Here is a 15,441-nt window from a genome sequence, read left to right as displayed (position 1 = left end):
ATGGCTTTTTGTAGCCTTCCCCTAAACCAGGAGACTCAACAATCTTTGTTTTCAGATCTTTGGAGAGTTGCTTTGAGGATCCCATGCTGTCCCTCTTCAGGGGAGAGTAAAGGGAAGGAAGCCCAACTTGTAATTGACCACCTTAAATACCTTTATATCTCATGATGGACACACCTGTCTATGAAGTTCAAGGTTAACGAGCTCATCAACCAATCAGCATTGAGCAGTGACAGGCATTCAAATCAGCACAATGACAAGGGGACCCACATTTGTGCACATCCAATTTTTCACATTTGATTTAATTTCATACAACTAAATACTGCGTCACTAAAAATCTTTGTTCAGAAAACACCGCAGTACTCCTAGGAAATGAAAGACATACCACTGGTAACTTTGTAGTTGAAAGGAGAGTCAATTATCATGCAGGCTGAGAGGGGGTCACAAACTTTTTCATATGACTGTGTATTAAACTAATAGAGCGTCTATACTATATTCTTGTCTAGTTGATGCTTATAAATAATTATATGTGAAAAATTATTGCTGTTTCTCCATATATGAATAAATCTATGCAAAACGTGTCTTAATTTTTCTCTATACGTCATTTTAATTCTCTATTTAAATATGTTAACACATTCAGATATGTTGGAGGGCGGCAGATTGAAGCACCGCCCCGCCCCGAGCAGCACGAACTCCAGTTACGTCACTGACAGGCACTGGCAGACAGTTTGTTGTTTTGTAAATTCATCAGGTTGTCAAAGTTGGATTTTTCTTTTTTCCTTTTGCTGAAAACTCTCAGAATATCATCTTGGAGTGAAGGGGCTTGCCTGCCTGTTACACAAACTTCTTTCTATGGCTCTTAATAATTCATTACAATCAGGGGGGATTTTCCATTGTGCACCCAGTAACGGGCACGCCGGGAGGCTGTAAGTCATACTCCAGGCCGGTAAACACGAATATTTGATCAATTATGTATACCTGGAGGGATTCCGGTTTCATCCGTGCTCGCCAGCCATTATGCAATGGGATGCACCAGCAATGACCTGGCTGGCCTCTCATCTGAAGTCACCTTATTTCTTTATTCCTTTCTTTGATTCTGACTTTTATTTTAATATCACATTTTCTGTAAGGTGCTTCAAATGTTACATTCCTTTTTTCATGCACCAATAGCATTGTTGTAATAATACTGAAAGCATGTTATAGATGTTATGTTATGTTATATATGGGGCGAAGTGGTGGCTCTGAGGCTAGAGATCTGCACTGACAATCGTAATCCCGTAAGCACCAAACAGTGACTCCACTTCTTAACCTGTAATTGCTCTGTCCTGGGTATGACATTATTCTGCATGTAGGCCCTCCAACCTGCAAGGAAGAACATGCCAGTCGGTGGCACTCCAGCACATTGGTTTCATTCCATCTGTGCTGGTGTGGTGCTTAGATGTCACCCATTCCATGGCTGCACTCGGGTCCTAGTCTGGGATCCTGAGTTGATTTGTCATGTGGTTTGTGCAGTAACACGCTGTATCAGTGCCTGATCCTAACGTCTCTCTCTGCTCTCCTCATGTTATAAACAACCGTTGTGGTAACTCAAGAAACTCACGCTATGGACAGACCCCCATCCCTCTGGTCCCCTTCCCTCATCCTCAAAGTCTAATAATACTGAAGGTGCACCATTAACACCGAGAGGTCCCCAACCCCCTGCCCAGGACTCCGCATAGGCTTTGACCGGTAGTGTCCTTTCTAAAGGTGCTATATAAAATTAAAGGTGGGTCAAGGTTCCTTTTAAAAAAACAACAGAAATGATGCTCAGCTTCAAGTATCCTGGAGGATACAGCAGAATAATAAGTTATTAAAGATGCTGTGTCACAGTTCTAGTGACCTAGGTTCAAATGCCTTCGTGAAGATTACTTGTTCTCCTCATGGGTTTTAGCCAAGTACCCACTTTACACGACACAAATGTGTCCATGTAGCTTAGTTAATTGGTTCTGTGGGTGTGTGTGTGTGTGTGTGTGTGACCTGCAATAGATATGCATCCCATCCAGAGATTTTTCATGCCTTGGGGACCAGTTACCATCCAACCCTAATCTGAGTAAGCAACTTAGGGAATGGATTTAGGGGAGTCGTTCACGGGGGATATACCGGCAGAGCAATTGTGCAGCCCACCGTACTCAACGGCTCAGTAGTGAACCTTTTTGTTATTATCTTTCCGTCATTCTTCCTTCTTTCTTTGTTTTAGCATTCAAGGTGACCACTGTCCATTGTTAAGAGCAAAAGGATATTACGTAACATAACATTCTCAAACTCAATTCAATTGAGGGTCGCAGAGGGCATCACTAGGCCACATCTTTTGGGAATGTCCTGCGCTTACACCATTTTGGGCCAAATGCCTTGAGGTAAGGAGACTGAGGTTCACGTCCCAGGTGCTCCCTGCATGGAGTTTGAATGTTCTCACCCATGTTTGCATGGGTTTCCTCCAAGTGCTTGTGTTTCCTCCCACAGTCCAAGCATGTGCAGGTTAGGTGGACTGACAGTTCTAAATTGGCCCCAGGTGTGTTTGTGTGTGTGTGTGTGTGTGATATTTTATCTGACATGAACAAATACACCAGTTATTTTGAGTTCTGATAAAGGCAGTTGTGTCGTGACAAACTCCATTAAACATCCCCCCGCTGTAATGATGCAATTACATGCTGTAATCTTGGTTAGGGTTAGGGTTAGGTCTGCAAGTCCGTCATGTTGATATTTTGTGTTTCATCAATAAATACACCACAGTTAATTTGAGTTCTGATAAAGACAGGTGTGTCGTGAAAAACTCTAATTGCGACACACCCATTTTAAGAATGAACCTGGTGCGACATTCTGTACCTTGTCCGATATTCTCATTAAACATCTTACACAACACCCACTTTAATGAAACACAACATGCTGTAATTATGGTTAGGGGTAGGGTTAGGTTATAATAATCAGTTGATAAGTCACGAATAAATCCACTGCAAGTAATTCAAGTTCAACGACCGGTGTGTTGTGACAAACATTATTTGCGACAAGCCCCTTTTTAGGACCAACCATCTGCGACATTCCCATTAAACATCCCACCACTGTAGTAGTGCAATTACATACTTTACTCATTGTTAAGTTTAGGGTTGGGTCTGAAAATCCATCGTATTGATATTTTGTGTTTCATCAATAAATACACCACAGTTAATTTGAGTTCTGATAAAGACAGGTATGTCGTGACAAATTCTAATTGTGACACACCCATTTTAAGGCCGAACCTGGTGCGGCATTCTGTACCTTGTCCGATATTCTCATTAAACATCTTACACAACACCTACTATAATGAAAAATAACATGCTGTAATTATGGTTAAGGTTAGGTTTAGGTTATATTAATCAGTTTATAAGTCATGGATAAATCCACTGCAATTCGTTCAGGTTCAATGACCACTGTATTGTGACAAACATTATTTGCGACACGGCCATTTTAACGACGAACATGTGCGACATTCCCATTAAACATCCCGACAATGTAGTGATTCAGTTACTGTACATGCTGTAATTGTGGTTAGGTTTAGTGGAGGATGCTTTTCCAACATGAGAAAAGCTGATGCATGGGTTCAACTGAGTGTAAGTGTTAAAATCAATTTTGTTCAATTGTTATAACACACTTAGATTCTCTAATATTATAATTATCACTCAACTCCATATCTAAGGGGCTATCCAAAGACCAATAATTAATTTACTTAAAGATTAGGTTCGATAATAGTCCAAACAATAATCTACAGGTTAGGTTTAGTGTATAGGGGATGAAAGCCCGAAGGCAAATCCAGATGCAAGGGTACACTAGTGCAGCTATAAACCTTACATTTATTTTATAGAGATTCCCTATTCCATCAAAGATTAAAAAGTAGTCTCCAACTCTAAGTTGTTCCACTATCATCCAGCTAAATCTATTTCTAGAAATCCTCTATTTAATTTGTCAAATGTATTTTTATATTTATTTTTAGACAATAACCCTCACTAAGCTCAGGGTTATTGATCATTTTAAACAAATTTAATAAAACAAATTATCTGGGTACAATCCTTATAGTTATCTAACTAGATCTACTGTGAACAAAAAACAACTACTCCACTTTTTATATAAATAGACTGGACACTTAATTTCAACTCTCCTCCGACCCCTAATCTCTGCCTACTACCTGTCCAATTCTCTGCCCATTCATACTTCACTCTGTCCTTTCAAAAGTTAACACAAACAAATACCTCTCATTCCATCCGCTATCTTAAGTTAAGGGCCTGCCCCACTGTTTCAGCTTAAAGCCCTACCCCCCCTATCTTAAGCTTAGGGCCCCATCCCCGTGGGGTTAAAATCAGGGTTTGGGTAGGGGTAGATCATCCACCATCTCAAGATAAAGATCCCCTCCACTATCTTAGGGTTAGAGCCCCACCCCCCTGGGGTTAAGATAAGGGTTTGGGTAAGAGCAGACCCTATTATAAGAGGTTAGATAAAATATAACACAAAAACTAACACTCATCCTACACATAAATCCATACGAGTCAGGTTATCCCTCAAATCAAGGTTTAACAACCCCAACTCCTATGCTAGACAAACATATAAAACATTCCATCCCTTCGTTCAGACAACACACTATACGCTGAGGGCTTTATTTATCCAGTAATTGACCAACTAATGAGCAGAATCTGAGCCTAAGCGATTCGGGCGATCCACCTCCCTATATAGTTTAAACCTAGGAGTGAGGATCACTCTCGTCATATCACATCTCAGAAGCTGCTCATTGAAGTTAAATATCTTTCTGTTCACCACTGGATCAGCTGTGAGAGGAATCTGCGCTAAGAAAATTTGCGCATACATAAAAATGTTCCATAAAGTTGGAAAAATTAGGGTTAGGGTTAGGCTTAGGGTTGTGTCTGCAAGTCCATCATGTTGATATTTTGTTTCATCAATAAATACACCACAGTTAATTTGAGTTCTGATAACGATGGGTGGAGTGTGTTGTGTTGTGACTGACATCACCAGGTACGCCGAGAGTGCCGTCATTGGCCGTGGGCTGTTAAACTCTTCTCCATTGAGAAACTCTTCATTACAGTGGAAATACAAGCACTGTGTGCCCAATGTGTGCATCCTTTACTTGAAAAATTGCTGTAATGTTTGACTAAAATTATTTTACAATCATACATTTATTGATAATGAAGTTTATTAACGTGTATATTTACACAAGCATCATTTATTAATCATGAAGTTTACTAATTATTTATTAGTAGAAATAAAATGCTTAGGAAGTCAGTCCAAGTTTTTGGGGGCCTGGTGCTTCCTGTGTTGCTATATGGTTGTGAGACATGGACGCTATCCAGTGACCTGGACTCCTTCCTGTGTGTCTCTTTAAGAGAATCCTTGGGTCCCGCTGGTTTGACTGCATTGTGAGGGAGTGTCAGCTATGGCACTACGGCCATGTGGCGCCATTACCCGAGGGTGATCCGGCTCATTGTTGAGGTCTCGAGTGGCTGGACCAGGCCAAGGGGACACCCATGTAACACCTGGCTGAGGCAAATAGAAGGTAATTTCGGGAGGGTGGGACTGGACGACGTGTCTGCCTGGGAAGGGTTGCCAACCGGGATCCCGAGGTGTTTCGTCGTGGGGTGGGGGCAACCCGCTGTACCAGTGCCTGCTCCCCAACTTGACTTGACTTGAAGTCAGAGGAATACTTTCCCCCTCACCCCCCAAATTACTTCTAAATTTGATTTCCAATTCTATTAAAAATAAAACGGCTAACAGTAGTGGAGAGTTGTGTAATGACTTTGTAATAACAATGTGATTGCTGGTTTGTGTGGAGTATTTCAGTAAACAAAAAGAAACAAAAGAAACAATAACACGGAGAGGAGGTCTTCCATTTCAAACCGTCACCTTCGATTCTCGTTCATTTCATGACTAATTGAAATCGAGTAGCTCTTTAGTTATTACCTACGTTCCTTCAGTACATTTTAAGGCAAATGCAGTTCTTAGGATAAAAAGTAGTATTCATTGGCCATGATAATGTGATTAAGTATAAACACGAAAGTTAGAATTCTAGTCAAGGTGGCGTCCCTTGCAGTTTACCAATTCGATCGGTCGTTCCATTGGCAAGTCCACTGAAGTTTGTACGCATTACTACAGACTACACACTACTTTAGTTTTCTTCACCTTTTTTCACTGCAACCGAGTTCAGATCTGGAGATCACTCGCAGAAAGTTGCAGACTGCTGATGACTACTTTAGGAAGTTCAATGCAGCCGATACAAAATGTCTCTTTTTAAGTAACATGTTCCTATAAGAAATCTCATCTAGAAAAGCCTCCTTCAGTGGTGGGTTTGTGTCTACCACCCTAACAAGTTGCAATCCACTGGTTGATTTGTTCAGGTTTTAACAGCACACACACACATGGGCCCTCCATGCTGCTTTCAGTATCTTTTTCATAATGAAAATTCAACTTATTTATATAGCGCCTTTTTTTGGATAAAGCTCTTGCCTTTAACCACTAAAATAAGCCGTACAGAAACCTCCCCGAGACCACTTGGGTTTATTTTCAAAACTTTCAAATCAGAAACGCATTTAATAAAAAGGGGTGGCACGGTGGCACAGTGGGTAGCGCTGCTGCCTCACAAGTTAGGAGACCCAGGTTCGCTTCCTGGATCTGCGTGGGTTTCCTCCCACAGTCCAAAGACATGCAGGTTAGGTGCATTGGCAATCCTAAATTGTGTGGGTGGGTGTGTGTGTGCCCTGTGGTGGGCTGGCGCCCTGCCCAGGGTTTGTTTCCTGCCTTGCACCCTGTGATGGCTGGGATTGGCTCCAGCAGACCCCCGTGACCCTGTAGTTAGTATATAGCGGGTTGGATAATGAACGGATTTAATAAAAAATAAGAGCATCGCCATGAGAAATTTCAGAAGCATTTTGACATGTGAATTGCCTTAAGATCTCATGTAGAGTTGGTACTGGAGACTCACCTGGCTGCCCTTCTTTTGGAGTACAGAAGGTCCTTTTCTGGGGCCCTCTCATGAACCAACTATTCAAATGGCACCAACTTGTGGTGTGGCTGCCTAGTTTCGCAGCCGAGTCTCCATTGTGGTAAGCTGCCATGTCTGCTCGTCCTCCTCCTTCCAGCCAGCCAGCCATGCTGGAGCCTGTGCTTACAAAGCCATTCACAAAGTATTCAGACCCCTTCACTTTTTTTTGTGTTTCGTTATATTACAGGCTTATATTAAAATCATTTAAATTCTTCTCTCTCTCCCCCCCCCCAACGAGCAACGCTCAGTACCCCAGGAACAACAAAATGAAAATAGCAATTTAGACATTTTTGCAAATTAGAGGGCTTTGCCGCCTGCTTGCCCACCACTTCACTTCGCATCTCAGCTGCTCACATTGTGAAGTGGTGGCTGAACGCATGTTAAGGAGATACGGTCGGATCAGCTGCTGGCTTGCTCCTGCCGAGCTGTGCGTTGCTCATTTAAAAGCCTGTACAGCAGCTGTCCTTTTGTCTCACTGCCCTGTCCCGTTGTTAAAGTGTCTCCGTGAAAAATCACGTATCATCTCCTTCCAAGGGTTTTTTTTTTTTTAATAACAGATTAAAAATATATAAAAAAAAACAAGTATCCCATTGACGTAAGTATTCAGACCCGTTACTCGGTACTTGAAGTCCCCTTCCGCAGCCATTACAGCCTGGAGTCCTCTTGGGTCCGACGTGACAAATTTTGCATATCTGGGTTTGGGTGGTTTGGGGAAATCTTCTGCCATCTTTCTCTGCTGATCCTCTCAAGTTCGGTCAAGGTGGATGGACAGCTATTGTCAGGTGTCACCAGAGATGTTCAATTGGGTTCAAGTCCAGGCTCTGGCTGGGCCACTCAAGGACATTCATAGAGTTGAACCGAAACCATTCTCGTGTTGTCCTATTGAAAGGCGAACGTTCGAGCCAGTTCCAAGTTCCCGAGTACACTGGAGCAGGTTTTCTTTAAGGACATCCGATTTTCTCCTGTCGGATTTCCCTGGACAGTGACTAGTCTCCCAGTCCTTGATCCTGCTACCACCATTCTTCAGTGTTGGAATGGTACTGCGCTAGTGATAAGTGGCACCTGCTTTCTCTCGGATATTAATTACAGTATACTTGGAATTGAGGCCAAACTCTTCAATCATGGTTTCATCAGACCAGATAATCTTGTTTCTCACAGTCTGAGGGCCCTTTTTGTAAACTAACTGAGGAGGGGGCTTCTGACTGGCCTCTCCTAATCAGTCCCATCAAATGAATTGACCACAGGTGGCCTCCAAACATCTCAATGATGATCAATGCATTGGGATGCACATGTGAATTTCCCATCGGGATTAATAAAGTATCTATCTATCTATCTATCTATCTATGAGCCAAAGCAAGAGGCTTGAATGCTTGAGTTAAGGTGACATTTTTCTTATTTTTTAATACATTTTTGCTTTGCCATTCTGAGGGGGACTGAGTGATCCTTGATGAGGAAAAGACATGAATTTTAAACAATTTTAGCACAAGGCTGCAACACAAAATATGATAAAATGGAGGGAGCCTCAATACTTTCTGAATGTATTGTTATCTATTTTCCTCTTACTGGACTACTTTATAAGTGGAGGTTAAAAAGCCAGTATTTGTTATTTTAATATATACGTCATGGGTCGCCAAGTCCGGTCCTGGAGGACCACCATGGCTGCAGGTTTTCATTCTAACCCTTTTGTTAACGGGTTTTTTTAATGAACTTCTTGTGAATTCATTTTAATTGAATTGCTATTTTAAGATTTGTTCTCCTGAATTTCTTCATCGTTCCTCTCAGTTGCTTCATTTCTTTCCTTAAATGGCACCCAAACAGAAATGAAATGTGAAGTGAGGGAGCCAACAGAAGACCAGCTAAGTCAGGGCCTCAAACTCCAACCAGCTGCTTAATGAGGCGTTGAGTCTTGTCGTTCATTAAACTCATTCTTTAATTCCATGGCTTGTTGCTGCTCTCATTGTGCAATAGCAGACATGTCCGACGTTGTGGATTTTCTCTTTCTAAGAGCTCTTGTTCAAATGTTTTGTGGACCTGAGCGGATCAACATCCCTGAGACCTTCACCTTTCTTTATTTTCAGATACTGTATGGTGGACACTGCGGTGGGTTGGCACCCTGCCCGGGATTGGTTCCTGCCTTGTGCCCTGTGTTGGCTGGGATTGGCTCCAGCAGACCCCCCGTGACCCTGTGTTCGGATTCAGCGGGTTGGAAAATGGATGGATGGATGGTATGGTGGACACCAGTTGTTTTGGCTCATTTTGTATCTCATTATTGTTTGGCTGCTAATTAAGGAAAAAGAAACAATTAAGGGGTTAGAGTCTTCAAGAACAAGTCAATTAAAATTAGTAGCAAAAACAGGTCACTCATTAAGAAAAGGGTTAGAATGAAAACCTGCAGCCAGGGTGGTCCTCCAGGACCGGAGTTGGTGACCCTGACCTAAGTGATTCAGTCAGTGAATACATTGTAAGATGATGGCACCTTTGCTGCTTGGGCGTTGATAAGATTAACAGAATAGGAGATGCCAAAGTGCTCCATAGCATCTGGTGATGGAGGAGGAAGAGGAGGAACTGGCAGGCAGCTTTGGGTTCTGGGGAAGCAAAGAAGCAGTAAAACCTGCGCCGTTAGAACAAAAGAAACAAACAAGTTTGACACGTTTGCTAAAAAATACATTTTTTTTTTGGTCAAATCCACAAGCAGAGTCTTCCAACATGTCCACCCTGGTCTTTTTGTTAAAATGCCATTGATGAACTTCTACTTGCACTGGATTAGCATGATCTCATATAACCCCCTTTTTTTAAAAAATAAACTCTCTCCTTCCACAAACTATTCAAATTAACAGTATTACAGTCCGAATTTGTTATTTTTATTTTAGAAAATGTCTTTTTTTTTTTTTTTTTTTTTTAAAGTGTGATCATTCAAGTCACATTATAACTGTCATAATACAGAAAAGGAAAAAAAAAACACATTGAAACAAAAGAGCAAATAAAAAAATTCTGTTTTAATTTTGGAAAAAATGGAAAGTTAGTCAAGTAAACTTTATGGTCTTTAAATTATTCTCAAAAAAAAAAAAAAAAAATCAGCGTATGTTACTTGTTCCGTTTTTTATTATTTATATATATATTTATATTTTAAAACTGTTTTTCTCTAAATCAGAAAACTAGGGTCTCGGACTCCCCCCTCCTCTGCAGTACTGGCAGATCTGAAGGGGCCGGAGCCCCTGTTTGACACAGCTTATTGAGGGGGGAGGAAGGGTGAAGGGGAGAAAAAAATAAAAATAAAATAAAAAAAAAAAAAAATTAAAAAAAAAAAAAAACAACAAAAAAAAAAAACAAAACTCCTGTTCCAAAAATCTTCTGTGGCTCAAGATGATAAAGTCGAGTCCTTCTGTGTTTGCTGTGCTTGTGAACGCTGCATTACCTTTTGATTCTCCAAATCTCTAAAATGTTTCTCGACCTACAAAAGAAAGGAAAAAAAATGAATACGTCGTTCACGTTAACAGCCAATCATAAATCAGCATGGTCATCACGTTTTTTTCAAGAGGTAATCGACGGTGAGAAAAAAAAAAAAAATCAAACAGGCCGGCCAATCCAGAAGCTCACACCTCCACTTACTATTTTGCGTACGTGACTTAAAGCGCTTCCCTCTTTGCCTTTGCAATTCTCGACTTGGTACGGTGGGGTGATTACAACATCATCCATCACAATTATATTCTTCTCCTGCCATTTACAGTCTTTGATCCTAAATAAAATAATGATAATAAATCATTCCACAATGTTAGCAAAGGTGTAGAAAGCCTCACTATAAAGTGGGCACCTACAATCAGAAACACATTCAGCATGAAGAACACAAAACAATTCACATAAGCTACAAGGGTGGTGATGAGGTGGCTCGGGCATCTGATCAGGATGCCTCCTGGACACCTCCCTGGTGACGTGTTCTAACCGGGAGGAGGCCCCGGGGAAGACCCAGGACACACTGGAGGGACTATGTATCTCGGCTGGCCTGGGAATGCCTCGGGATTCTCCCGGAAGAGCTACAAGAAGTGGCCAGGGAGAGGGAAGTCTGGGCATCTCTGCTCAAGCTGCTGCCTCCGCGACCCGATCTCGGATAAGCGGAAGAGGATGGATGGATGGATGGATGGATGGATACAAGGGTGGTCCCAGGAGGAATGCTGTGCAAAGTTCAGATCTCTCCAGAGCAGAGTGGACATGTGTCAGTGGAGGAATAAAGTAAGCAGACCTCTGAGAGGAAGAAATTACAAATCTGAAGTGCTTGGGTGGAAAGACTGCAGAGGGGACTGGACTGGGTGGTCTCGTAGCCTGGAACCCCTGCAGATTTTATTTTTTTCTCCAGCTCTCTGGAGTTTTTTTTTTTTTGTTTTTTCTGTCCACCCTGGCCATCGGATCTTACTCCTTTCCTATGTTAACTAATGTTGTCTTATTTTAATTTATTTTTGTCTTATATTTTTCTTTTCTTCATTATGTAAAGCACTTTGAGCTACTTTTTGTATGAACATGTGCTATAGAAATAAATGTTGTTGTTGTTGAAAAAGGCGGGTTGAGAGGAATTCCCTACACTGCGAGTGTGGTGGAGAATGACAGCAGGGTTGGAGCGGACTTGTGGGTTTTAGAGCAGACAGTTGAGAGGCTGGGGATTAAAGCAGAAGTTGATCTGGAGACCCGGAGGAAAAAAACATTACTGTTAACATACCCAATGGAGGCAGTCACTGTTAGTGACAGAGGTGAGAGTCAGTGGATGAGCATAACGAGTAAAGGCCCCATCACATCACATTATCTGCTTAATTCACTTCATTGTTGCTGGGAGTGCAGGATCCTATGTAGTGCTGGACAGTATACCAGTTCATGCCGAAAACCGTTTTTTATTTTTGTGATGATATGGATTTTTCTTATACTGCTACACCGGTTTAAATAGCCTAAACGTGGCGCAGCAGGAAACTGTTTAAGGGGGGACCTTTTTCACTACTACACCGCTAAACGCATGCAACGGAGTGCATACATTAGTGGAGGTACTGAGCAGTGAAAATGGACAGAAGACATTCCGAAACTGAATCTGTATCAGACAAAGTTCAACGTGATGACACAGAAGAGCTTCTGCTGAAAAAAGGAGCCGTGTCTGTTGTCTGGAGATACTTTGGGTTTAAAAGGTTGGATGTGGACCAAACAACTATTGACTACAAATGCTGTCGAGCTAAAGTTGTCGCGAGCCATGTGCTGCACCACCTTAGGCACAAACATGCTTTTGAGTACCATGAATGTATGGAACTAAGATTGGCAGCCTCCACGTCCTCAGGTAAAACTGAAACAGTCAGAGGACACTCGAGTCAGACGTCACTTGTAGACACGTCTGCTAGAGGTACTGCCTATGACAAAAAAAGCAAGCGGTGGATCAAGATAACCAACGCTATTACAAATCCATATAACTAACCTGTCAGTAGACGGAGATTAACATTAACAGAAAGTGTAGTTGGTTTACAAAAAATATTTACTATTTATTCCTTTTCTAAGACATGTTCAGTGCAATACAACTTTTGACAAGCACCTCTGGATATTGGGCGGCACGGTGGCGCAGTGGGTAGCGCTGCTGCCTCGCAATTGGGAGATCTGGGGACCTGGGTTCGCTTCCCGGGTCCTCCCTGCGTGGAGTTTGCATGTTCTCCCCGTGTCTGTGTGGGTTTCCTCCCACAGTCCAAAGACATGCTGGTTAGGTGGATTGGCGATTCTAAATTGGCCCTAGTGTGTGCTTGGTGTGTGGGTGTGTTTGTGTGCGTCCTGCGGTGGGTTGGCACCCTGCCCAGGACTGGTTCCTGCCTTGTGCCCTGTGTTGGCTGGGATTGGCTCCAGCAGACCCCCGTGACCCTGTGTTCGGATTCAGCGGGTTGGAAAACGAATGGATGGACCTCTGGATATTTTACTAAGTCTAAATGCCTCTTTGGATGGTTGATAATAGGTTGTCAAATTTTTAGTTTAAGTTGTTTGCAAAATTTGTTCAATAAAAAGGTTCTATATTTTGACTGCAACTGTCATCCAATGTGATTCCTTCTCTTCATTAGTGCCACCCCCCTTGAAAACTATCACTTTATGGGGCCATGCAAACCTGTATTAATACGTGTGTGCACATTAAAATGTTTTTTTGTACAATGTACAATTCTCATGACAGTGGAATAGGTTCTTCTTAGTCAGTCTACTGCAGAAACTGCAGTGGAAAATGTGGTTAACATCGACTCACACACGGGAAAAAAAATACCGTTGAATACCGTGAAAGCGGTATAAATTTTGAAAAATACCGTGATAATAGAATTTTGGTCATACCACCCAGCACTAATCCTATGCAACAGAAACCAGCTGTGGACAGGGCACCTGTCCACCAAAAGGTGCACCCACAAACTGAGAGACAATTTGGAATGCTCAGGTAAGGCCCTGTCACAACATTACACGACTTCTCCAGCGATTTACAATTGTAGACTTCATTTACATAATGTTGATGAGTTGGCACATCAGTTGTGGCACGCTGCCATGACTGCCAGTCGTGGAGTCACTCACAATTAGCGACTCTGTATAAATAGTTTAATTTTATCTACAGTTGTAGGGATGGGCTCTGCTTGTGTAAGAGCTGACAGCCAATGAGTGCTCACCCTGAAGTATAATGCATTTAATGCAGTTATGAGGAATAAAGAACGAAGGTGTTTTGGACCTCGCTACACTGAAGACAGGCTCAGGTGTTCAAGGTCACTGAATTTATGTACTACAACATAATTAATTAATAAAAAAATTTAAGGGCAGAAACTCGGGTTGACAGCACATTATTGGCTGTTGGCATGCAGGAAGCTCATGATTCTTTTCAGATATGAAAGTGTTCTGGAAAGCTGTCATGTGGTCGGGTAATTTGATACGACCTGCGACTGCAACAAGTTCAGCAACACTGCTAAATCAACGTCGACATCCCTTCTGACTACAAATAGCGTAAAGTGCCACAGGCTTTACCCTGCCTTAAGAGGGGAGTTAATACTATATGGGGGGTTGACTGGGAAGGACTCAATGAGAATATTCACTTACTGCAAAGGCAGCACACTTGAAAAGATGAGAAAAAGGAAGGACTCACCCTATCACAGCTCTACACCGACAATGATGTACACACACACACACACACACACACACACACACACACACCCTCTCATCCTCCATTCCCAGACAAGCCATGAGGCATCTTGTACATTAGGATTACTTCTCTTGAGACTTACGTTTTGTGTATAGTTTGAAAAAGCTGCTGGCCTTCCATGGAAACCCCGGCACTAATTGCATACGCTTGGGATAACTTATCTTCTTTTTCTGACCGTGCTCTGGTGGCAAGCTAAGGGAGGAAATGAGACACAATAAAACATGATGGTCTAAAATGGCATTATATACATACACATATTATTTATACACACACAGTATTATATTATATTAATATATTATATATACATACATACATACATACACACACACACACACATACACACACACATACACACACACACACATATACACACACATATACATATACACAAACAGTTAGGTCCGTAAATATTTGGACAGAGAGAACTTTTTTCTCATTTTGGTTCTGTACATCACCACAATGAATTTGAAATGAAACAACTCCGATGCAGTTGAAGTGCAGACTTTCAGTTTTAATTCAGTGGGGTGAACAAAACAATTTCATAAAAATGTGAGGCAACTAAAGCATTTTTTGAGCACAATCCCTTCATTTCAAGTGGATTCATTATGCAAGTGGATTCCAATGGTGCTGCGTTGGATTATATACTTCATGTCTTCATCTTTCTTCAAGAAATGACTTCCACTTTCATATGGTCTCTTGGCAATTCTTACATAAATGTAAACTTAGCCAGTGATAACAAATAGACATTATGTCTTTGCAGTCCTGCTACAAAGTTAAACGACTCACTCAGGGTTAACACAGTAAGGCAACAATAAGAACTGAACTGGTGGTCTTACAGTTTGTGTCCCAGACCATCCTACCAGCTACTGACCCACCCTTAATGCGGTGCAATCACCAGTGGGTACCGCTTACAAGCCAGCAGCTCCATCTGAGGGATGCCTGCTCATGAATGCAGAGAACTGGCTCATTTCTAAATGACAGCTGTGCCCATTGTTCTCTCATTTACAGACTGTGAATGTCTCTTAATGACTGTGCCTTTCGATGCCATCATCATCTTGAGCGCACTTTCCCTCATAAAAAAAAAAACACAAACCATTCCCACTGAAAGGGAAGAAAAATGCTTAATTGGCACAATTCTACCTTCCATCAAAACAGAAGATGCTTCATTATGGTAATCCTACTACTGAAGTGATCAAAATGCAACAAAATGGAACGA

The 15,441-nt window shown here is 41.8% G+C and overlaps 1 protein-coding gene across 2 annotated transcripts in view; it reads right to left on the bottom strand.

The window, feature by feature from the left end:
- Positions 1-10,029: 10,029 nt before the first annotated feature.
- The window catches only part of lsm12b (LSM12 homolog b), a 41,410-nt gene continuing 35,998 nt past the window's right edge, over positions 10,030-15,441 (bottom strand). The window contains exons 3-5 of one of the 2 annotated variants that reach the window (XM_028819571.2): positions 14,308-14,417; positions 10,651-10,787; positions 10,030-10,502 (exon numbers count right to left, since the gene is read on the bottom strand). In XM_028819571.2, coding sequence (XP_028675404.1) covers positions 10,486-10,502; positions 10,651-10,787; positions 14,308-14,417 — 264 coding nt within the window. In that variant the 3' untranslated portion in view covers positions 10,030-10,485. The remainder of the gene's footprint in view (positions 10,503-10,650; positions 10,788-14,307; positions 14,418-15,441) is intronic. The other variant, XM_028819570.2, reaches the window with a different exon arrangement.

The sequence above is a fragment of the Erpetoichthys calabaricus genome, chromosome 14, assembly GCF_900747795.2.
Source record: "Erpetoichthys calabaricus chromosome 14, fErpCal1.3, whole genome shotgun sequence".
Taxonomy (NCBI): domain Eukaryota; kingdom Metazoa; phylum Chordata; class Cladistia; order Polypteriformes; family Polypteridae; genus Erpetoichthys; species Erpetoichthys calabaricus.
This window is presented reverse-complemented; position numbering and strand designations above follow the sequence as displayed.